Source organism: Phaseolus vulgaris, chromosome 11 (genome assembly GCF_051622355.1).
Source record: "Phaseolus vulgaris cultivar YP4 chromosome 11, ASM5162235v1, whole genome shotgun sequence".
Taxonomy (NCBI): domain Eukaryota; kingdom Viridiplantae; phylum Streptophyta; class Magnoliopsida; order Fabales; family Fabaceae; genus Phaseolus; species Phaseolus vulgaris.
The window spans coordinates 12188209-12212175 of NC_143508.1; the positions used below are offsets into that span (position 1 = coordinate 12188209).

General features: G+C 34.9%; 3 protein-coding genes across 6 annotated transcripts; all 3 read right to left on the bottom strand.

Moving 5' to 3' along the window:
* Positions 1-737: 737 nt before the first annotated feature.
* LOC137834606 (uncharacterized) lies at positions 738-2429 on the bottom strand. The gene is made up of 3 exons (XM_068642677.1): positions 1980-2429; positions 1473-1757; positions 738-890 (listed from the first exon to the last, which is right to left on the bottom strand). Exons 1-3 carry the CDS (start codon positions 2427-2429, stop codon positions 738-740), a joined length of 888 nt encoding a protein of 295 aa, XP_068498778.1.
* A 6960-nt stretch (positions 2430-9389) lies between these two features.
* Positions 9390-10641, bottom strand: LOC150023070 (transcription factor CPC-like). Its single transcript, XM_090297371.1, has 3 exons — positions 10335-10641; positions 9832-9916; positions 9390-9745 (listed from the first exon to the last, which is right to left on the bottom strand). Exons 1-3 carry the CDS (start codon positions 10381-10383, stop codon positions 9658-9660), a joined length of 222 nt encoding a protein of 73 aa, XP_090153497.1. The 5' UTR covers positions 10384-10641; the 3' UTR covers positions 9390-9657.
* Positions 10642-14735: 4094 nt separating this feature from the next.
* LOC137830426 (protein translation factor SUI1 homolog) lies at positions 14736-17234 on the bottom strand. 4 transcript variants are annotated; one of them, XM_068637754.2, is made up of 5 exons: positions 17107-17234; positions 15720-15818; positions 15388-15593; positions 15137-15190; positions 14736-15046 (listed from the first exon to the last, which is right to left on the bottom strand). In XM_068637754.2, the coding sequence occupies exons 2-5, from the start codon at positions 15754-15756 to the stop codon at positions 15002-15004; spliced, it is 342 nt and encodes a 113-aa protein (XP_068493855.1). In that variant the 5' UTR covers positions 15757-15818; positions 17107-17234; the 3' UTR covers positions 14736-15001. The 4 variants fall into 4 exon arrangements, with proteins under 4 accessions (XP_068493855.1, XP_068493863.1, XP_068493871.1 ...); XM_068637762.2 differs by having other exon boundaries at positions 17118-17230; XM_068637770.2 differs by lacking the exon at positions 17107-17234 and adding an exon at positions 16975-17052.
* Positions 17235-23967: the final 6733 nt, after the last annotated feature.

Below are 23967 nucleotides of genomic sequence, written 5' to 3' on the forward strand. Positions count from 1 at the left end.
TGAATACCCACTTCACACCAATGGGCTTACTTCCCTCTGGAAATTTTGTTAGCTCCCATGTGTTGTTGCGGTCAATCGCTTTAATCTCCTCATCCATGGTAGTTTGCCACTTCTTGTCTCGTACTGCCTCTTCAAAGTTGATCTTTTAAGCATCTTCCAAAAGACATACAAGGTGTACCTCATTCTTCGAATCATACAAATCTTGCAAACTTCGCATTTTGGGATGTCGTGGTTCATCTTCATCATCGGTAGTTTCTTGTCGGTGCAATGACAGATGATTCTCCAACTTCAATCATAACCTCTGAAGAATTGTTCCAATCTCACTCGCTTGTTTCATTTATCTGCACATCACGACTCACCATCACCTTCTTGCTTATTGAGTCAAGAAGCTTGTATCCTTTTGTCTTCTCATCATACCCAAAAAAAAAATATCTTTTGCTTTTGTCTTCGAGCTTTGTTCTTCGTTGATCTGGTACGTGTGCATAAGCCACACTACCAAACACTTTGAGATGAGAAACTGTCGGCTTTTGTCCGCTCCATGCCTCTTGTGGTGTTTGATCCTCTAACTTTACATGCAGACATCAGTTTTGCACATAGATGGCGCATTGCACAGCTTCCGCCCAAAATTCCTTTGACATCTTTTTTCTCTTAAGCATTATCGAACCATGTCGAGAATTGTCTGGTTCTTCCTCTCGGCCACACCACTTTTGTTGAGGAGTGTACCGTGCGGTTAGAAATCACCTTATGCCTTGCTCCTTGCAATACTCCATGAAATTCGTCGAATTATACTCATCATCTCTATAGGACCGTACAACTTTGATCTGTTTATCAATTTCCTTCTCCACCATCACCTTGAACTTTTTGAACTCCTCAAATGCCTCAAATTTTTCCTTTAAAAAATAAACTCAAGTTTTTCTTGAGAAATCATCGATAAAAGTAATGAAATATCTTTTACCGCTGAAGGATTCTGGAGTAATTGGTCAACATATGTTGGTATGAATCAATTCGAGAGATTGCTTAGCCCAATACTAAGCCTTCTTTGGAAACGAGGTTTTCACATGCTTGTTGAGCACACATTTTTCACAAAATTTTCCCTTGTAGTCCATGTTGGGTAGCCCGTGCACCATATTCTTCTTCGCTAACTCTTTTAGACCACCATGATGTAGATGACCAAAACAGAGATGCCATAGCGATGCCTTATCTTCAATGTTGACTTGCAAACATTTTTCTCGTATGCTTCTTAAATTCAGCTTGTACATCCGATTTATTGCAATCTCGATTCGAGCAACCAAAGGTTCTTGCTTGTTCTTCAAGTGTAGTAGCCGATCTTTTAAAAATATCGAGTAACCTTTCTTCGTGAGTTGCCCTATACTCAAAATGTTGGTCTTGAGGTATGGTACGTAATAAACATCTTGGAATGACCCAATTAAGCCATCTTTTTGTAAGTAGCAAACCGTACCTCAGCCTTTTACCTCCACCTTTGATGCATCCCGAAATGACACATGACCATCTTCAATCTTTTGCAACTCTTTGAATAGGTACTCGTGATCGCACATATGGTTGCTTGCTCCCGAGTCGAGGTACCACAGAGTGTCACTATTAATGTTGACTTCAGCTTGAGCCATCAAGAGAACACCTTCATTTGTTTCGTCTTCCAAGGCTAGGTTGGTTGTCTCTTCTATCTTTATATCTGCTTGATAATCTTTCGCAAAATGCCCCACTTTACCACAATTATAACATTTGTTGGAGTTGCAATCCTTCACATAGTGACCATATTTATGACATTTGTAGCACTCGATGTTGGAGTAATTTGATTGACCGCCTCTTTCTCGACCACGTCCTCTTCCATGCCAAATTGGTTGGCTCGACTATTCCTTCTCCTTATAGTACCCTTCATGACTGTTGCCTTTACCACCACGACCGTTTCCACGACTTCCATGGCCACGCCCTCTACTTTGAGAATTTTGATGATAGAGTACCTTTTCGTCTTTGATTGACGCCTTGGTTTGAAGTGCTTGCTTAAGTGTTTCCTCCTTCTTCTTCTTTCGTTGCTCGTGTGCCTTGAGAGAACCGACAAGCTCGTCAACTATGAGTTTCGCTAGGTCCTTTGACTCTTCTATCACACACACAATACTCAAATTTTTTTTTAATGTTCTTAAAATCTTCTCCACAAGTCGTCCATCGGTCAATGTTTCACCGTTTCTGTTGAGTTGATTCACCACAGTCTGTACTCGCGTGATGTAGTCAGATACACTTTCTGACTCCATCATCTTCATGCTCTCCAACTCGACACGAAGATTTTGTAGACGCACTTGCTTGACTCGGTCGACTCCTTTGAACACCTTTTTTAAGATGTCCCACGCTTCTTTTGAAGTAGTTGCACTGGAAATCTTCTCAAAGCTCAACTCATCAACCGCTCGGAACAACATGTATATTGCCGCCTTATCCTTTGATCGTGTTTCTTTCGACGCCTTGGTTTGAGCCGCCGTATAACCCGTGTATCTGTTGGTTCTTCGAAACCTTATTCAACCACTTCTCATGCATCTTGAGAACCGAGAAGAGCTTTCATTTGAATGCTCCAGTTATCATATCTGGTCGCCTTCGTTAACCATGGTAGCGGTATTTGACCCGTCACATTTGCCATTGGCTCTTGATACCAAATTAAAAAACAAACAACCACTCACACTTGGATTTTTCTTAAAAGAAACACTTTTCTTCTTGTATTTCTCTATTGTATTTCTTTCTGTGGTGCATATTACAACTGAGAGAGCATCCTATTTATAGGCTTTAGGAAGCTCTTCTAGAAAAATCTTCTTTATGGCCTTAAAACCCCACTAACAACATAATTAAAATCCCACTCACAAATTTTAATCTTTCACCTACCCAAACTCTCATTCTACTATTTTCTAGTAACTTCTAATTTTAAAACTGACAAATTACATTTGAATTTTATTCAACATATTCAGCATTCCAAGCTTGGAGAAAAGAGAATGGAAGGTTGAAGGAGGAAAATTTTAGTCAAAATATTCACTTGTTGTAAACTGAATTGTACAGGAAGGAGCTTCAGCAAACCTTGTTGAGCTTTTTCTCTGATGATATGACAGTTTATCTCTATGTGTTTGGTGTTCTCATGGAAAACTTGATTGAATGTAATCTTGATGGCAGATTGATTATCGCAATAAATCACACCAGACCTAGGATGTAATATAAAAAGATTCTTCATGAGATGACTCAACCACTGTAAGTCACATGTGGTTAAGGCGAGAGCTCTATATCCCACTTCAGAAGAAATTTTGTAGACAATAGATTGTTTCTTTGATTACCATGATATAGGAGAGTTCCTTAAATAAACAATGTATCCAATAACATATTTTCGAGTATTAAGGCATCATGCTTAGTCAGAATCGCTAAAAGCTTTAATCTTCACTTAACTATTGGCATCAAGAAATATTCCTTTACCAAGAGTTTGTTTAAGATATTAAAGAATCCGTAAAGAAGCTTGATGATGAGTATAATACACATAACAAAAAATTGGATACGATGATGAAACACAAATGTTATGTTTGGCCTAATATTAATGATAAATGCCATAATAAAGTAATATTTCATATAAAATGATAGGTACTTGTGGACTTTAATTGATAAAATAGTTATAATTCAACCTCTAATTTAGGAATTTGAACATTTTTACATATTTTTGAATTATGAGATGAATGATAATGATTTATTCTCAATTTTGTGTTATTTTCAGAAATTTAAGGAGAGATGGAGAAAAATGGTATATTATGAATAAATATGTCACTTAGCCTAACCCTAATTGGTTAAATAGAAGGAATTAAGCATAACCCTAGACATCATTGGGATGAATCAAAGGAAGGAAACCCTAAAGGAGGCAACCGTAAAGGAGAAACACTCTAGATTTTCTTTTCTTATTGTCCATACTTTTAATAGTCATCATGAGTGGTTAATTCTTTTCTTTGGGATAGGGAGTAACATGTTCAAACTCTTATGTATTTAGGTGATATTTATCTAAAATATTTATAGTTCTTGATTGATGATTGATATTATCACTTTATTCTCAAAGCTTGAAAATATTCAATATTTTGATCCTTGGATTTGACTGGAAAATACTTATAATTATCTTACCTAAATGATAATGCTTTACATATTTGAATGTTAGGAATAAATTTGAAATGTTAATTGGTTTATAACATTTGTTCGTAATGATAAGGAGTTTTTATAAATATGCGAGAAATCGATATTTAGGAGACTCTCTTAATAATTTTGTATGCGAGGAATCAATATGAATGATTTTTATATGTGCATCAATATCAATCAATATGGAATATTATATGTTTAAAACTATATACGAGAGAAAAAGATTAACCTCATTTCCAATTTTTTCTAATTGAAATATTTTACTCTTTTACTTCGCTTTTATTTAGTTTTCATGCAAACTATTGTCAAAATCAAATCAAATTATTGTACATACACTACTAAAGAAATCATTAAATAGAAACTAATTTTAGAGACAAAAATGTTTAGTTGCTATATTGACTAAATTAGATACTATTTTAGAGACTAAAAAACTTTTTGGTATTTAAATTAGTTTTTATTATTGATGAATAGTTTCTAAATTGGTATCTAATTAGCCATAAATTATTTAGATTCTAAAGTTGGTAGCTAAATCCTTGGTAGCTAATTATATACCAATTTAGAAACTATTTATCGATAAAAGAAATTAATTTAGATACCAATAATTTGTTTAGTCTCTAAAATGGTATCTAATTTAGTCAATATAGCAATTAATTATTTTTTGTCTCTAAAATTGGTTTCTATTTGATGATTTTCTTGTAGTGATATTCTTATACTTAGTGAATGCTACTATTAGAATTTTAAACAATTGTTCCTTGTGGGTTTGATATTCGTCCTTAAGGGAAAATTGTTATTTCTGACTCGATACACTTGTTGTAAAAAGAGTCATTAATTAGTGAAATAGATAAATTTTTCAACAAGTCTTCTATAAGGAGTAAGATCTTTAAGTAGTTCTCCATTGTCGAAAGAGACTCCGCTAGAAAAATTCATAAGTGTAGAAATCGGAGCAGAATCAAGCATCCCTATTTCACTTAGGAGATCAAGAGTATACTTTTATTGGAACAAATGTATGACTTTGTTATTCCTTGCAACCTCAAAACTAAGAAAGTATGACAAACTACAAAGATTCTTAATATTGAAGCTTTGATGTGAATGCTACTATTAGAATTTTAAACAATTGTGGACATACAATTAATTAAAAAAAGGCAACATAGGCAACACAAGGATCGAGTTTCTTTCTTTTACAAGAGTGCTAACATAACATAAGCAACCAAAGACTTTTATATTGCTAAGATTACAATCCTTTTTTGTAGAGTTTTTCAAAAAGAGAAGCATTCCCAGGAAAAGGTGTAAACATAAATTAATTAAAAAAAGGCAACATAGTTGACAGCATAAGTCCATAACTGGGTAGGAATATTATATTGAAAAATAAGGGCTCTAGTAACATTCAAAAGATGTCGGTGCATTCTTTCTACAATGTCATTTTGTTCAATTATTTCTACACAAACAATTTGATGCAAAATTCCTTTTGATTCAAAATGATTTTTTATATTAAATTCACAGTTAACTAAAGTAGCAAACTGATTTTTCACATAAGCTATAAAATGAACAAGGTGTATATGAGTTTCACAATTATTTTGCATCATGTAAATCCATGTTTAGAGGGAATAATCATCGACGACAATAATAAAATACTTATGATCATGCAAATAAGAAATGGAACAAGGTCCCCAAAAGTTAACATGAATTAAATTAAACACTTTCCACACATGAGAAAATTTGTATAAAAAGATAACTTTTTTTTTTCTTTTGCTAAATGGCAAATGCTAGAATTTTTAGTACCAGTGTCAATAATGTACAAATATTTGACAAGCCTTTCATAAGACAAGTGACGTAGTCTAACATGCTAAAGATTAGCATCCCCTATTTTACGTATTTGGATGTTATTAACTATATTAGCAGAATATGTTGAACCTTTAAGAACATACAAGCCAACATGAATCTCAACTATACAAATCTTCCATTTTATTTTCTGCTCCGGAATCACAAAACATTATTAGCAAAAAGAATTTCAATATCAAGGGAAAAAACTAATCTGGAAGCATAAATCAAATTATAAGTGAATTCAGGAATGAATAAAACATCTTTCAACGGGATTTCATGCCCAATTTTAACAGTTCTTATGTAAGTAGCTTTAACTTTTGATTCATTGGGTAAATTGATAGTAATGGGATTTGTTCCTACCGAAAACAAGTTCGGAGAGTGTAACATAGCGATTTGTGCACTTCTCGTAATAGCAAACCTTCAATCGATCCTTGAGAGTGGGAGAGGTCCACCAACAAAAGACTCCCTGATGCCTAATCAGTAGGAGTACAAAAATAATGTGTTCTTTGATGTATAAGTTTAAGAGTATATGATAGAATGAAATGTACTTCCTGAAGAGTGAATATATAGGTTGATCGGGTGGTGTCCTTAGCAGACCTACTATGTAATTGTTACTCGTCCCTTGAATAGCCATTCCTTTTTTTAAGGCCCATTGATTAGACCATTTTCTCTTTGATTGCCTTTTATGAAGAATAAAGACTCGGTTACAAACTTAGATATTTGTCCTGAGTTAACGGTTATGCCCACTCTTTCATCAGGTAGATACAGGATTAATTTTTTTGTAAGAGCATAAATTATTTATAGATGAAGACATATGATCAATTGCCTTAGAATCCAAGACCTAATTAGTCATGTTTCTAGTTTCAAAAGAATTGACATTAGTAAAATATTTACCTCTAGCAAAAATACTCTTACCATAATTAAAAGAACTGGAAGTGATGGAATTGATTTGGTTGATATAAGATATATCAGTATCTTTATCATTGGTAGTCTTGATTAATGAAAGCCATCCAAGCTTGATTGTTGTCGAGTTAACCATAAGTCTTCATTACAATTCTCATATTTGATGTCTTACCCGACATCCGGATTTTTAACAAGATTGTTCTTTGAATTGTAGTGATTGTGCTCAGGTGGGAAACCATTTTTTTGTAACATACATCAATCATGTGACCACTTCTTTCACAATGAGTATACACTTTTTTGTTAGCAGAGTTCTTGAAATTGTTTGAAGGGAATCCATGCTTCTTAAAACAAACAGATTCATCATGACCAACCTTTTGGTGCAAGATATAGCAGTTGTAGCAACCTTGGTCTCTAACCCAATGAATAAACTATTCCCCATGATTTACCTTTCCTATTGTACAACATAGGATAATATCTTAAAAATATATGGTATTAGGTCTATTAGGAGAATGTGAGACCTCACGTTCCTATACTGATCATTCAAGCCTCTCATGAATTGCATTACACATAGTTGCACAAGGGATCTAGTTTGAAATTCTCTAATTCATCCCAAATAACCCTAAGTTTGATGAAAAAATTTGTGACAATGAAATCCCCTCACTACAAAAAAAAAAATATTTTAGCTGTCAACAAAAAATGAGGGTTATAAAAAAGAAGTCACTAACAAGGGTGAAATCTACTCAAGTTGGACACAAAAATAAATGTCAAATATTGTGTCCACAATGGAGACCTTTAACTCGCATTAAAAATTATTAAAATAATAATAATAAGTTAGCGTCTAGAACGGAGACACAAAATAGATGCAATGAAAAAAAAATAAGTAACAGAATAAAATTGAGTCTAGAATGGAGACACAAAGTGGATGCAAGTTAAAAATTATTAAAATAATAATAATAAGTTAGCATTAAGAATGGGGATACAAAGTAAATGCAATCAAAAAAATAAGTTGTAGAATGATATTGCGTCCATAATGGGGACACAAAGTGGATGTAAGTTAATATTTTATTACATGTAACATAGGTCTAAGCGACACTAATATTTGTTTCCCAGGTAATGTCCCCAATGGCGACAATTTACTCACATTTTCTTTCTCATGTAGTGTTCTCAATGGCGATGCTAAGTTTAATTATTGTTAGAGATCACACATCGACTAGAGATTAGGACATTTCATAGTATATAAGTGGGTGCAAACCTCACCTTATAAGTTGATTTTATAAGGTTGAGCTAGGCTTAAAGTCAACTTCTTAATATGGTATCAGAGTCATTTCAAGTCTATCCTAGCAATTGTTGGTTGGGCTTATCAGGTCACCTATTATCGGTTCGTTATCGGACCACACATAATATATAGTCTCACACATATAAGTGGGTGCAAACCTCGCCTTATAAGCCGGTTTTATAAGGTTGAGTTAGACTTAAAGTCCATTCTTAATAATTATTTGATTTTATATTCATTTTAGTGTCTCCCAAACCTACGCTATAGTTAAATAATATAATTTTCTTTATGTAGGCTTAGCCAACACTACCTTGTAAATTTGTGTCCCATTAGAGGTCGTTTCTAATGCATAGTCACCAAAAGATTAGCTTTCATTTCTATTGGGACACTAAGCCCACACTAGCCCCATGTAGCTTCTCTCTTCCGCTCTTTGCATCACTTTTTTTGGGACTCTAGCATCATTATTTCTTGTAGTGCTTTGTTTTAAAGAAGAAGCCTCCATTTGTACTTCAGAGATTCTTAAAAGATCTTCCTAGAAAAACCTAGATTTGAGATCATTCCATATTGCTTTATCTTTCTCCTTCCAAAAAATACTATGTTGGATTATGGTGACACTGAATGCACGAGCTAGGACACTACCATGTTATTGCCTCGATATCAGACATGATAAGACGTATCTTCTTTCATTGGCTCAATCGTTGTCATATCTACAAACTGAACTTATTTTCTTTATATTCAAAGTGGTGATCATTGATTGACTCCAAAAAATTATAATTATTGGAGTGAAGAATATGAGACACAAGAAGAGTAGCCGAATTCTCACTAAAGTATAGATAGAGATATTTATGAGGGAATAGTGAAAGACCTGATTCTTCATACATGATAACAAAAATAAGAAAAGAAAGAAACAAAACAACAAAGGAAAATATCATGTTTGCACAAGAGAACTCTTCAACTTAGAGTATATGTAATTGGTGAAGAATTTGCAATTCATGTTGATTTGTAAACACGACTCACTCACTGTAATGACACATGAAACATGTAAAATAAAGAATGAAGAAAAATGGAAAACAAAGAAGAGAAAAAGAAAAAGATAAAAAAGAGAAAACATAATTATAATTATTAAAGAAAGAGGATCAGCTACTATATAAAACCAGAAAACGAGTTAAACAAGAACTAGGCAAATCAAATTTTTTTATTTCTGATTTGAATTAAAACTTTTATAATTCTGAGATTGAGTACTTTTGAAACTTCTTTTCACATGGAAATATCTGAATCATAGATTGCCAAAAACAGATAGGAACATTATAAGATATAAATATGAAGATAAAGTAACATTACACATAAGGGCTTTTAGAATGACATGCCCCTTTTAGTTACCCCAAAATGCAAATACAAGAACCATTATATAATAGGAACAACTTCCATTTCATATCCCACATAGTAGTCACTTCAATGCCATGCAGTCACACAAAATTTTTCCTGCTTCATTCTCTGCCACTTCATTGGCTTGTCGAATATCTTGAAGTCCAATACTTCTCTATCTCTTCTGCAGTTCTTCCAGGAATTCTTCCAGCAATCAAAGACCACCTAAGGAAAAAACTTATTGTTTCATAACCTTCATCTAAAATGAAAAAAATAAAAGTGGTTCAACAAAAGAAAGCATGGATACTCACCTCTCCCCAACCAGATTATACACCATGGCAATAAGGATTTCCTCAGCCTCAGAAAATTCAACATTTGAAATTTGGAGGGTTTTTTCTACACAACGCAAATCAACTCTTCAAATTTATATCGCAAACAACAACTTTTCTAATGCATAGACACAAATCACACAGTGTAAGATCATACCTTGTTAAATAGTTTAAGTTACTAAAAATAATGCAATGAACCACTTTGTGTTTTCAATATATCAAATGTTATAACACATTAAGACTAAAATCTGGCAATCTCGGGTGGTCACAGAGAAGAAGAAGAAGAAGAAGAAAATGCCACGAGAATAGGATTCTGAGAAGTATATATATTCCAAATTTAACAAATGTAATGCCATACAAAGACTAGAGAATGACCCAAAACTCCAAAGAGATTAGTTATCAATACGTGTGTGTAACCTCAAATTTGTATGTGCATGTTATAGTATTTGTCTAGGTATCAGAAGACTTGGATTCTTAAAGGGTACCTTTAGAATCAGCAGAAGAATTATCAGAGGAGCGATCTATGTCAGCCATTGCAACAGCAAGTTGAAAAGAGCTTTGAAAGCTTCAAATATGTTTATGAAAAAGAAGTGTAGAATAAGGAAAGGATTCAGCGGTATTAATAGGAGGATGTAAAGTCGTATAGGAGAGTTGAAGGGTCCATAGAAATGAAGAAGAAGAAGAAGAAGAAGATGAAGAAGAGGGAATGAAAGTAAAATAGAGAGTGGAAAGAGTGGAAAGAGTGGTAGTTGAACACATGGTATTTCGGTCTAACGTGCAAGGTTGGTAGTTGGGTTGGAAGTGTTAGTTGGGGTGGAATTTTGTAGATGACAAATGTGTCGGTGTTAGATGCACACGAATATCTAGGAAAAATAATCATAGTACCAAGATGTAACAAAGTATGTATATGTTATGTTATGGTGATGTTACGTTGATTAATTAAGTTAATGCTCCTGTCAGGAATAGTTGTGTGTGTGCATTATGATCTGATATTGTAAAGATAGTGATAAAATCTGCACAAATATAGAAAAATTAATTACAACAAATTCAGTACAATGTTTTATGATGTGTTTTGAGCTAAAACACAAGCGTTTTAGTTTGTTAATTCCTCTGAAATGTTGAAGCAAATTGTGATTATAAGTAGTTGTTGGGATGGTGGTAGCTGGTACATTTTGCACTGATTCTGTCTGTTTCTACAATAAGAGAGAAATGCCAAATAAAGTATAGAAAAGGCCCTCGTAAAACACACAAATGCAAAAATACAAGTCACCCCAAAATGAAAAATAATATACTAATCAATCTTCTAGATTCTAAACACGGACTAATCAATCATCTAGAAACTCATATAAGACCTGCACCAACATCACTTTCGCCCCTTTGGTACCCAAACAAAAATTGACTTGTTTCTTTTAAATGCAGAAAACTCAAATTGAAAAATAAAATGTTTTGGATGAAGATGATGAAAAATAAAACAAAGACAGACACCTTGCTAATTAGTTTTGTTCATGTACGAAGACTATTACCCGGTGAATAATTGATTTTTTTTCCTTCGTTCTTATTTTACTTTTCTTATTTTTTTTCCAAATAGGTTTCGTTTCTCCATTAGAAGTATATTTGTAAAGTATTATCTAATATTTATTTAAGAGAATATTCGGTATTCAGTTATAATTAATGTTATAATAATATATTTTTATTTTGATTGTTATCTCTATTTATAGTATTTAATAAATTTTTTACTATTTTTATAAATAGAATTTGATAAATTTTTATTGTCACTACAAGAAAATCATTGAATAGAAACTAATTTTAGAAAAAAAATAATAATTAATTGTTATAGTAACTAAATTAGAAATATTTTAGAAACTAAAAAAATGTTAATTTCTAAATTAATTTATATTATTGTTAAATAATTTCTAAATTTATAACAATTAGTTACCAATGTTTTTCTAACAAATTTAGAATCTAAATAATTGGTACTTTGTTAGCTAATTAGATACCAATTTAGAAACCATTTAACAATCATAAAAACTAATTTAGAAATCAAAAACTATTTTAGTCTCTAAAATAATCTCTAGTTTAGTCACTCACTAAAAAAAATCATAAAATATAAACCAATTTTTAGAGACAAAAATAATTAGTTGTTATAGTTACTGGTAGCAAAAACTTTTGTTGCTAATTAGACATCAATTTAGAAACCATTTTACCATAATAGAAACTAATTTAGAAACCAAAATTGGTTTAGTCTCTAAAATGGTCTCTAATTTAGTCGCTATAGCAACTAATTATTTTTGTCTCTAAAAATTAATTTTTATTTCATGATTTTCTTATAATGACTATAACAACTAATTATTTTTTTTTCTAAAATTGGTTTATATTCAATGATTTTCTTGTATGATTTTCTTGTATTTGTGTGGAATCTAAATCAAGATATCGCAATTAACATTGATATTACTTAATTTTTTTATAATTTAATTATTATTATTATTAATACACATTTTAATTAATAGATTTAAATCTGTGTAGTTGGTCATACCGGGTATCAACATGTTTTGGAATGATTCGACCTTGGGTATAAATTTAATGAAATTTTTAATTCTGAAAAGTAGTATTGAAAAACTGATGAGGAGAAAATGGATTGATGGTTGAAAAAGGGTGGGAAGTTGGTAGGATTAGAAAGGACTTTGCGTTTACCCGAACATCTTTTGAATCGAAACTTAATTTACTATATACAATCCTACGCAATTACAATCAAACAAAAACATGCTTTGTTTTCTAATACTGCTGACTCGTCTTCAAAGGGATAAGAACATGGTCACAGTATTCCACTGCTAAAGTTGTCACAACTTTAATCAATGCCTCCACTAAAACCATTTTTTGTATAAAAAAAAAAGTACATACCCTAAAATGTTATTAATATATATCTGACAACACTTTTGACATGATTTTTTATTTATTAATTCTTCAATTTATTGACTGTTGTACCATATTAATTATTCACTCCAGCTAGTACCCTTGAAAACTGTTAAAGTTATAATGTTTAATGCCATTAAGGTATTTTATCATGATTTTAATAAAAAAATATTTATTAATACACTATTCGTTATTTTTAGAATACTAAAGCCCAGATTCTGTTGCTAATTAATGTTGTTATTATAATAATACTCTTTGTTGATTATGATTGGCTATTAACTATTACTTCACTGTGATTTGGTCATTTAAAATATCATTACCACTGATTCCCTTTTTATTGGTTGATTTTTAATGTTGATGTATAAATCCAAGATAAGTAATTAACATCTTTTGTTACATTAAAAAATTTAACTTCGTAATATTATTTTATTCTAATTTATATTAAGTATGCAAAATAGTTAAGAATTAGGTAGAGATAAAAATAGTTAAAAAAATATTCATAGATGTCTCAAATAAAATAAAAAGACAGATATTGAACGAATATAAAGGCAAGTCAAAATAAGATTTAAAAAAATAAATTATAGGTTAAATTATTCAATTTTGTTCCTCTCATAGAACATATTTTATTTTTTCTTCCATACATAAAAATAATATCTTTAATCTCCTTTTGTTTCAATGCAGTTAAACTATAAGAATTAAAAGAGGTTAAAACTGGAATGTATATGAATTTTTTAAAAATATTAAAATGAATTAATTTTATACCTGAAAACCGGAAGATAAATTTTGTATAATTATGGGTATTAATTAATATTTAAAACTTAAATATAACATTATATCATTTTATTTACCTAGTTTTAAAATTGCATAAAGCCTCTAAATAATATAAATCTTACTTAACTACACTAGATTATTAAATAAACTATTTTTATTCGTTATTAAATAAAAATGTATCGATAATATATTATTAGAATTTTAATTATATGTTTAAGTAATGGTGGATTACTGATATTAACGGATATTCAGCTCAACAAATACACGTATTTATTTTGTATATAGAATTTAGAATTTGATTGTCAAAAAACAAAATATCATTAAAGAATTAATCTCCCCATGTTGTAAATATTTTTTCCACATGATACTTATGTTCTGTATTAAAAAATAAAATGATAGGCCATCGACAGCCATGGTGACATAGAGCTTCTGGAAGAGAGGAAATATTTTAAAAAAATATTGCAAAAAATATCCTTTTGATAAGCAATCATTTATCGCCAAGGGCGTTTAAATCTATGTTACCATGTTAGTATTTTGTTTTATTTTTTGTTAAATATTGATATTTTGTTTAATTTCAAAAGAAAATTTGAAAGAGAGAAAATATAAAAAAATAAGATTAAAAAATCGAGGAAACATATAGATTTTTATAAAGTAAACGGAAAATAGAACAAAGAAAATTAATATTAACATTTTCTTAATTTCGCTCAAAACTTATTTTTCATATTTATTTTTTTAGCCTACGTCAACTACGGTATGAAGGAAATAAAGACAAAGCAGATTGCAAAAATAAAATAAATTACTCTTGATAAATAAATAAAATAAAAATGGCACGTTTAAAACATTATTATTTTTAGTTTAAAAAAATATAGCACAAGTCATTATAGTTTAGTTTGATAATGTAATTCATTAATAACAAATTGTCAAAAAAAAAAAAAAGTCCTTCATGCTTACAGGAAAAGAAAAGAAAAATATATGATTATTTAGTTTATATGATTATTTAGTTTAAAAATATAAAAGAAGCTATCTTCCATAGATAAAAATTCAATTTTATAACTTCCTTCTACTGACATTTTACTCTGTCCTCATTTTCTTACAGTAGCAAGCAGGGTTTAGGTTGGTTTGTATCTCAATTTCTATCAAATTAACCCCATCAGTTTGGCAAGTCAATGACCCAAAATAAAATGCAACCAAATAAGCTGAGTTACTTGCACAGGGAAGAATAATAAGAAATTTATTCAGGACAATTGTCTTAGAAGTAGACATGTTATCCTTACCATTCCCAGCTGTAACTTTCCAGAATAGGTAAACAACACCACAGAAGATTTTATATGACTCTAACTACAATATAACAGAATGTTGATGTGATTAATAATTGCTTGAATTCAGATTTATAAGCTGCTGCCGATATTCAATGTAGTCAGCAGGCAATACGTATTTAGCATGAAGCCAAATTGCCACTGTTGGTTAGATCTTAGAAACCATGAAGCTTGATATGTTCTTTCTTCACTATGCCAGCCTGTTTGTAACATGACAGAGAAATTTAGACATCACACACAATACTGTTTTTTAGTAAAGAACAATAGGCACACGATATCAGAATGTCTACCTGCACAAGGAATGTAGAAACATTTTTTCTTTGATCTCCCTGAAGTTGTATAACCTGCACAGATACACACACAGTTGATGTTTAGGCTTATTGATAAATATTACAAGAGATGATGCACCCAGTGGCATTTATAGAAAATCACGTAACATAAAGAAGAATGTCCATATCAAGGGAGAAAAGAAGTCCACTGGATGACATTTACCAAATAAAATTTACATTATGCATTTTTTATGAAGAACAGAAACACAAACCTGGCCCAACTCAGGGTCTTGGACAACAGTACCATTGCAGCAAAATTCTTTCTTCAGGTCCTTGAGTATTTTGCTATAGCTATACTCTTTCTTTAATCCTTGAACAGTTGTTAGGCTTTTCCTTCCGTTACGTTGTTGTACACGAACATGAACATACTCTTTCGTCCCAGCACCTGAGTCCTCAGCATTTGCCTCAGCAAAGGGATCTATTCAATTATCAAACCACACATCAGAGAGCAAACCATTGATAAAGTGTTGCGTTCTATTCTCAGACTAACTGAATATCTTTATGCCATGAAAAATATATGTGAACTGAGATATTCAACACCCACCAAAAGCACTTGGGATGTTTGTTTCGAATTCAGACATGAAAGTTGCCCTTGGTTACTTGTAACAAACAAAGTCCTTCTGAGGTAATTAATCAACAAGCACTGGAAGAGAGAGATTAAATATACTACATGTCAGATATGAGATGTAATAATTGACATTTTCGACAATGCTACTCTTGTCTTTATGCTCACTGCTAATTCTCAGACCGAGAAAATATGAACAAGACAGCAAATTTGTATCACCTTACCACCGCACCTTAGAATCCTCAAATTTATATGGACTAACGAGTACAACACTTGCATCCGAAACACAAATTTCTCATTTCACCATCATCAATAGTTAAAAGGCCAATAGAAAAAATAGGCCAGAAAGAGAGGGAAATTATGAGATCTGCATAATCATTAATCAAAACACAGCTAGCACTATGTATGAACTTCCAAATTAAGATTAGTCTAACGAAAGATGTCCTTGGAATGTATACACACACAGATAGAAGAATACATACCATACACAAAGAAAAGACACATATGACACCACGTAAATACCGTACATACAAAGAGAAGAACGATATAACTTTGTGACAAGAATGTCTCAAATACATATTCACATGTTAAGTCCAATAATTACAATAATCTACTTCCATTGCACATAATCAGTAAAGACCGAAAATATCAAAGAATAGGCATAATGAAACAATTCACTACATCAACGTTGTTACAATGCATTAAATCTCGAAACAGTTCATCACTTAATACAAAATACTCAAATGGAATGATATATGAACTTGGGACAATAAGTCAATGATTCCACGAAACTAAAGGTTAGCCTGATAATCTCGTTACCCAGAAACTAAAGAATAATTATAGAAAGAAGGTAACAGCCACCTAACTTTTACAGACCAAACAAATGGACTACAAATAAAGCCTGATGATCAGTAGCCATTTCTTTCACCTAAAGTCTAAAGAAACACAGAATAACAAAACTCAAAATGTAAGTTACAAAACCAAAAAAAATAATGCAAATAAATTGAACCCCAATTTAAAAAAGGGGAAAAGATTGACTAACTCAACAAAAGAATGAAACTGGTATCATGATCATGCAAATAGCAAATAGCAAATACAAAAGAAACAGTCTTCAAATCCCGTTAATGCACCATCACATCAACAAAGAACTAACATCACAATCCAAATGAGAAATTAATATCTGGGTATGAAAGAAACTCTTGTTCGCAAAAAGCGAGAGGTTAAAGTTACGAACTTGCGTTGCGTACGTAAAACGCAACAATGCCCCACGAAGCAAGGATCAAATAAATCAAGCGATCAAAACAAAAAATTGAAAAAGAAGTAGTAAATAATGCAGAGAAAGTAAAAGAATAATGAAAAAGGATACCTAATACGTACGAGAGGGAAAGAAAGTAGGACGGAGGTAGAAAGGAAATAACGAAAATTGAGAGAAATAGGAACAAAAAGTGGGTGAAGTTTATATATAGGATGGTTCAGATACGAGATAAGTGCTCCCAACCACCAAGTTCGTTACCCATTTTCATTTTCTTAATTCATATCATTCTTTTCTCATAATTTTTAATAATGTTTTCAACATTATAAAATATTTGTTTTAATTTTTTAAATTTTAGTAATGTCAAAGATTTTCAAAGATAATATAATCATGTCTTTTTACTATTAATTTTACAAATAAATAAATCTATATACAATTCATTATATTTATTACATATTATCCATACTATTATTATTTTTTACAGTTGTTTCGCGCTTGTACATTTGTATTTTTATTTTATCATAAATATGTGTATTATAATTTTTAAATATTATTATAAATTTATACTTGTATTGATATGGATCGAACGATCAAGTATTTTGACTCAGTCCCTTTTACTGAGCCGATCGAGCCAATCGAGTCTGGTATGTTCATGTAGGCCGATCGACTCACCTAAACCATTAACGATCAAGATCAGTAAAGCTAAACTACCATTAAGAACTAGGTAATACGCCCCTAAGTGCGATCCACTCTACTAATCCGACCCAATAAGGTAAGCCTATTAAAATAATATAAATAGCACATATCCCAAGAACAAGGTACGTCATTATCACTATACACCTCCGAGTGCCAAATACCCCTTTTACTGACTTGAGCGTCGGAGTACCTTCTACAGGTACCCCTCATTCAGCATTCACCTGAGACTGAACGTCCGAGACCCGAAGGAGTAGCACCTGGACGAGAAGTATCATAGTGAAGCTCTAGTAATATGCTCGAAGAAACGAAGGAGACAACATCATTCAATAGTTCTCTAGGCCCTATCTCCCTAGCAGGAACAATTGGCGCCCACCATGGGACCGAGAGAAACTAGCTTAAGAACAAAAGTAGATGGTCTCAACCAGAAGCATGGAGAGGATGAGTGAAGCCGATCAGGCAATGTTGTTGCTGTCCTAGAGAGAGAGATGGTCAAGATGAAAAGGAAGACCGAAGAAGCTATCAAGAAGAACGAACAAGAGATGCAGGCTCTCTGAAAGGAGAATGAAGAGATGAAGAAGAAACTGACAGACGGAGGACCATGTGCTGGACCGAGCAATGTTGTCGGCAGGTCCTACACCTCCCCTCCCAACCTGAGATCGGTGGAGGAAACGAGAGACAAGGTCCCCACCCATGAGATGAATGGTGAAATCTTGCCTTAACAAGTCGCCCAGGACGACTGTCACGCTGGACTCGGCTCGCCGGCACCCCTTTACCAATGCTATTATTGAAGTTCCACTGTCGGACAAGTGGAAAGGTTTCAACAGAGATCGGTACGACGAATCTACTGACCCGGACGAGCATATGGATGCTTACATTATCCACATAAGTCTCTACACCTCGGACAACGCGGTGATGTGCCAAGTGTTCCCTACATCTCTAAAGGGAGAAACCCTTAGCTAGTTTACCAAGCTCCTACCCAATTCCATTAATAGCTTCAACACACTCGTGGTAAAGTTTGAGACTCAGTTTGCTACCAGCAGGCCACATTACCTGACATCTATCGCCCTGGTAGGCATCTGCCAGGAGAAGGGAGAGTCGCTCAGAACCTTTGTTGACAGATTCAACAAGGAGGCCATGAGCATCTGAAACCTTAGCCCGGACGTGGCCATGCACCATATGTTGACAGCCCTGCGATCTGGACCATTTGCTGATAATCTATGTATATTTCCAAAACCATTCCATCACGGTAAGGACCGACTACCCCATCTTTAAAATATTATCTAAACCTGATCTTGCAGAACGAATGATAGGATGATCGGTCGAGCTCTCCGAATTCGACATCCAGTATCAACCGAGAGGGGCCATCAAGTCCCAATGCTTGGTCGACTTCTCGGCTGAGCTCACCCCACTATCACACTTGTCGACTGGATGGTCGTTCGCCATCTGGGGAATGGACATCATCGGCCCCTTCGCACCAGGAAAAGAGCAAACCAAGTTTCTCCTTATCGGAGTTGACTACTTTACTAAATGGATTGAAACCGAACGACTCACATCCATCTCCGCCAAGAATGTCCAAAACTTTGTATGGCGAAGCATCGTGTGTCGGTTCGACATACCAAACATGATAATAACCAATAATGGTCGGCAATTCATTAACCAAGGGCTGCAGTCCTTCTATGCTGACCTCAACATCAAATCAATCACAACCTCGGCCAATCATCCACAAACCAACGTTCAACCGAGGTCGCAAATAAGGTCATTCTAAACGAGTTGAAGAAGCGTCTCGACAAGGCGAATGGTCGATGGACAGAGGAGTTGATAGAAGTCTTATGGGCATACAGATGCACCCTCAGACAACCACACAAGAAACACCATATAGCCTAACGTATGGGACCGAAGCAATGATCTCGATCGAGGTGGGCGAACCCACCATCCGAAGGCAAATGTTCGACCTTACCTTAAATGAGGAAAGCCTAGCAGTCAACCTCGATTTGGTAAGTGAGCTTCGCGAAAAAAGCAAGATCCGGGAGACTGCATGCAAGCTTCGAGCGTCAAGACCTTCGAATGCTTCCAGAAGGGAGACCTCGTCTAGAGGATGCGAAGCGACACAAGAAGAAACGAAGGGAAGTTCTCGTCCAACTGGGAGGGACCATTCCGAGTCCGAGAAGTTGCAAAGGGGGGAGCTTATCATCTAGAATGGCTTTTCAGGAAAAAATTTACCGAGGATGTGGAATGCCACGTACCTCAAGTTTTATTACAGCTAAAGAAATAAAGTTTACATCCTCCTTCCTCGCCCAACCACGTCGGTCAGGGAGGTTATAAAGAGACGATTTTCTTCAATGTGTCCCGCTCACATCTCTCGGTTCGGTCTGGATGTAGCCCTAACCGGCATACCTTGCCGACATCGCTCAACTTGGTTTGGTATGAACGTAGCCTAAACCAGTATACCCTGTCAATACCTCACATTCGGTTCGCTCTGGACATGGCCTTAACCGGCATACCCTTCCGACACCATTCAATTTGGTTTGGTCTGGACGTAGCCTTAACTGGCATACCCTGTCAATACCTCACACTCGGTTCGGTCTGGATGTAGCCTTAACCGACATACCCTGCCGAAACCGCTTATTCTGGTTCGGTCTGGATGCAGCCTTATAACCGGCATACCCTGTCGAGACCGCTTAACTTGGCTCGATCGGGATGAAGCCCTAGCAGGCATACCCTGCCGACACTAAGTAAATTCAAACGTCTCGATTAATTACAAACCAAAAATAATTACAAAAGCAAATAACGAAGTTCATACGTATAACCGACCGATGTCTTAACTTTCAAAATTTTCAATTAAGAAAACGATTAATGTATTAATCAAAAGAAGGGGGAGGCCACACCCCAGCCTCAGGGGGAGAGAATAACAAAAAAAAGACCACAACCCGGTCAAGAGTTCAAAAAGAAAAAGCCTAGAGGCCTAAGAACAACCCGGTCAAGAGTTCAAAAAGAAAAAGCCTAGAGGCCTAAGAACCTTCATCCTCGGCAGAGGCAGCAGTATCCTCGGCAGCAGCAGCGGTCTCCTCGACAGCAGCCTTCAAGGATTCCACCTCCCCACAAGGCAGCATCCGGTCGTCATACACATCCATCTTAGCGTCAAATCTACCAGATGGAGGAGGATCGCCATAAAGAAGGTGAGCCTATCGGACGGCCTGATCAAAACTTTGGCCTAACATGACCAAAGTTTCGTCTATGTTCTTGTCAAGCTCTGCCTCAACCGACACCTTTGATGCCTGCAGATCTTGATTCTCGGCCTCCAACAAAGAGACTCGGCTAACATACCTTTCCAAAGTTTCCTTCGGCTTATTGTTCTCAGTTGTTGTCTCCTGGTTCTTTTTCTCCAGCTCGGCCACCCGGGCCTCAGCAAACTTGCGGTCAGCCTCTGACTAAACAAGTCTGTCCCCATAAAATGAGTTGGCCTCATTGGCTTGCTTCAGGTGAGCCTCAACCATCTCGTGTTTAAGCCGTGCAACCTCCTCCTTGTGCCAAACATGGCCACCAACACCCAGGCGGGTCAGGACAAGGCCACGACAGAACAGTTCCAGGCCACTATCCAACAGGTCCTCCTCTGGAATGCCTTTCACCATGGCACGAGAAGAAGAACCAATGCCTACCTTCACCCCTTTGGAGAAATGTACATCAGCCCCAACAAGGTTCTGGGTGACTTAGGCACTTCAACAACAGCTCCGCTAGCGGCCCGAAAATAGTGGTCTCAATAGGACAACCGAAATCATCAGTCGGTGGCGAGTCCACCAGGATAGGAGACAATCGTGGCGGAGGAGGTGTCGGCAAGGATCCTGGGGATTGAAGGGTGGTTGCAATATCCCCCCCCCCCCCTCCCATTTCCTTTTTTTTCCTTTACCAAGAGGGGTCACTGGACCCACTTCAGCAGATGCATGAATGCCCCTGGTCGCTATATCTATGCTCGGGCGACCCTTACCCCGCTCGAGAGCCTTCGTGCGGAAAGCATTCACTAAATTCTTCGCCTGAGGCACCTCTTGGCTAATGATTTCTGCAAAAATCAAACAAGACAAGTTAAAATCACCAAGAGCAAAGAGAAAAGACTTAAACCGACCGAGAACAAGCAAGTTAGTGTACCCTCGAAGACCCCCAGTGTTGTGGCGACGTGTAAAAAGCCATCAGCTTCCGCGTAGGAAGTTTAGAGGGAGCCCATCAAAAAGAGAATAAATTTCTTCTTCCTCAACGCTCGAGGGCGGACAAGGCCATTCCTTAAACTTGATCGGCTTACTGGTCCAAGACAAGGGGAACTTGGACTGACCAGCTTCATTAAAAAAGTACTTCACCCCCTCGGGGCGAATGAAAACCTTAAGAAATTTCTCTTTAAAATTATTATAAGAAGTGACAAAGGAGCCAAAGAGCACGTTGCCCAAACGACCAACCAACGATTGCCACAAGGCCAACTTGGCCGGATGAGAAGTGTAATAACTAAGAAAAATTGAAGGAGTGGGAGAAAGACGAAATACATCACAGATAAGGCGGAAGGCCTGGATAGATGCCCAGATGTTGGGATGAAGTTGCGTATGGGCCACGTTGAGTGCCCGAAGGACACCCACCATCAAGTTATCAAAAGGAAGAGAAGCATGCAAGTCCAAAAACAAGCAAGCATACATGTAAAAGAAAGGACTCTCGGTAGATGACCGAGCTAAGCATACCACATCGGTCGGCTCACTAGGTTCGATGCTTATCACATCCAGACTCACGTCCGGCTTCAAAACACCGACTTGGTCCAAAAAACCAACAACCACATCCCTCTTCACAAACGAGCAGGTGATCTGGGTCACCTTCGGATCCACCCAGTCAAACCCATGAGGAGATAACTATTGAATCAAGAGTGATCAAAGGCTTTGAAGAATCCAAATCCAAGTGTTTGATGCAAGGCTGAAGTTGTTGTTGTGTTTAGTTTAGGATCTGGGTAGTTTATTTGTGTAATCCACTCTTTGTTGAATCTAAAGCTAAAGTGTTTTTAAATCTTTTAAGATTAAAGTGTTTTTCAAACTAAGTGAAAAATAACCTGTTGTTTTGTCAAAACAACCGATTGTTTTACTCTAAGGTGTTTTTGAAAAGGTTGAAAACTGTTTTGGTTGGTTGACTTGTTGTCAAACCAAAACAATCGATTGTTTCGTGCTTTCAATCGATTGTTTGTTTGAAAATTCTAACAGAAATCTGTTTTGTTAGTTGAGTGTGTTTTAAATGATTTTCAACTGAATACGCTCTTGTATTAAATGCTTTGACCAATCTTTGAAAGTTATAAATAGTTTGTTTATGTTTTATAACAAACAAGAAAAACATATTTGATTTTTTCAGTTGTGAGAGATTGCTTTCAAGTTTTGAACATTCACTTTTCAGATTTGGTTTTCTCAAGAGAGAGTGAAATAGGATTACGTCTGTATTGATTTCAGTTTATTCTGTAAACAAGTGTAATTCGTTCTGAATACTTTTTAATTTATGGTGTTGTAAGCCAAGGAGTGTTGTGTGCTCTTGAGGTTGTCAAGATCAACATTCTTGGTGTGTGTTGTGCCAAAGGAAGTGTGTTTCTTGAAGGGTTCAAGGTCACTTCTTTGGTTGTTTTGTGTGTAATCTGTATTTGATTGCTTAGTGGATTGCCCAGTGGATTCTGGGGACTAGATGTAGCTCTTGGTTTAAGAGTGAACCAGTATAAACTGTTTGTGTATCTCTGTATTCCCTTAAACTCATTTAAACTCAGTTGTTATTGATTTGCTGGTATAAACAACCGATTGTTTTTTTGGTGCTTTGCTGTTTTGTGCTTTATATCTTGGCTAACTGAATTTCTGATTGAGTTTCATACAAAGGATTTTGTTCTAGCTTAAAAAGTTTTCGAAAACCCCCTTTAAACAATTCACCCCCCTCTCGTTTAAGGTCTTATATTCTAACAATTGGCATCAAGAGCTTGGTACTTGAAAAATACTCAAGTTTGATCCTAAAATCTTTTTCAATGGCTGGAAAACTCCCATTTGAGGAGAGTGCTTCAATTAACAAACCACCTTTGTTCTGTGGTTTGAATTATAATTATTGGGATGCTATAATGAAAATATTTGTTGAATCCATTGATCAAGGGATTTGGGATGCAATTGAAAATGGCCTTTTCATTCCAAAGATTAAAAAGAATGGATATTTTATTAAAAAAACCTTGATCCCAATGGACTAATGAAGAAAGTGAAAAGGCCAAGTTTGATTGCAGTGCCAAAAATATAATAA

What these genes read in the sequence shown, in the direction of transcription:
- LOC137834606 (XM_068642677.1), bottom strand. Translation starts at nt 2,429, where the DNA reads ATGTTGTTCCGAGCGGTTGATGAGTTGAGCTTTGAGAAGATTTCCAGT. An exon ending in CGTCAATCAAAGACGAAAAG is followed by an intron (nt 1,758 to 1,979) that starts GTACTCTATCAT and finishes CACTATGTGAAG; the next exon opens with GATTGCAACTCCAACAAATG. An exon ending in GGGATGCATCAAAGGTGGAG is followed by an intron (nt 891 to 1,472) that starts GTAAAAGGCTGA and finishes TATTTTTTAAAG; the next exon opens with GAAAAATTTGAGGCATTTGA.
- LOC150023070 (XM_090297371.1), bottom strand. Translation starts at nt 10,383, where the DNA reads ATGGCTGACATAGATCGCTCCTCTGATAATTCTTCTGCTGATTCTAAA. An exon ending in TTCTTCTGCTGATTCTAAAG is followed by an intron (nt 9,917 to 10,334) that starts GTACCCTTTAAG and finishes TGCGTTGTGTAG; the next exon opens with AAAAAACCCTCCAAATTTCA. An exon ending in TATAATCTGGTTGGGGAGAG is followed by an intron (nt 9,746 to 9,831) that starts GTGAGTATCCAT and finishes TTTTTTCCTTAG; the next exon opens with GTGGTCTTTGATTGCTGGAA.
- LOC137830426 (XM_068637754.2), bottom strand. Translation starts at nt 15,756, where the DNA reads ATGTCTGAATTCGAAACAAACATCCCAAGTGCTTTTG. An exon ending in AAACATCCCAAGTGCTTTTG is followed by an intron (nt 15,594 to 15,719) that starts GTGGGTGTTGAA and finishes ATAATTGAATAG; the next exon opens with ATCCCTTTGCTGAGGCAAAT. An exon ending in TTTCTACATTCCTTGTGCAG is followed by an intron (nt 15,047 to 15,136) that starts GTAGACATTCTG and finishes TGTTACAAACAG; the next exon opens with GCTGGCATAGTGAAGAAAGA.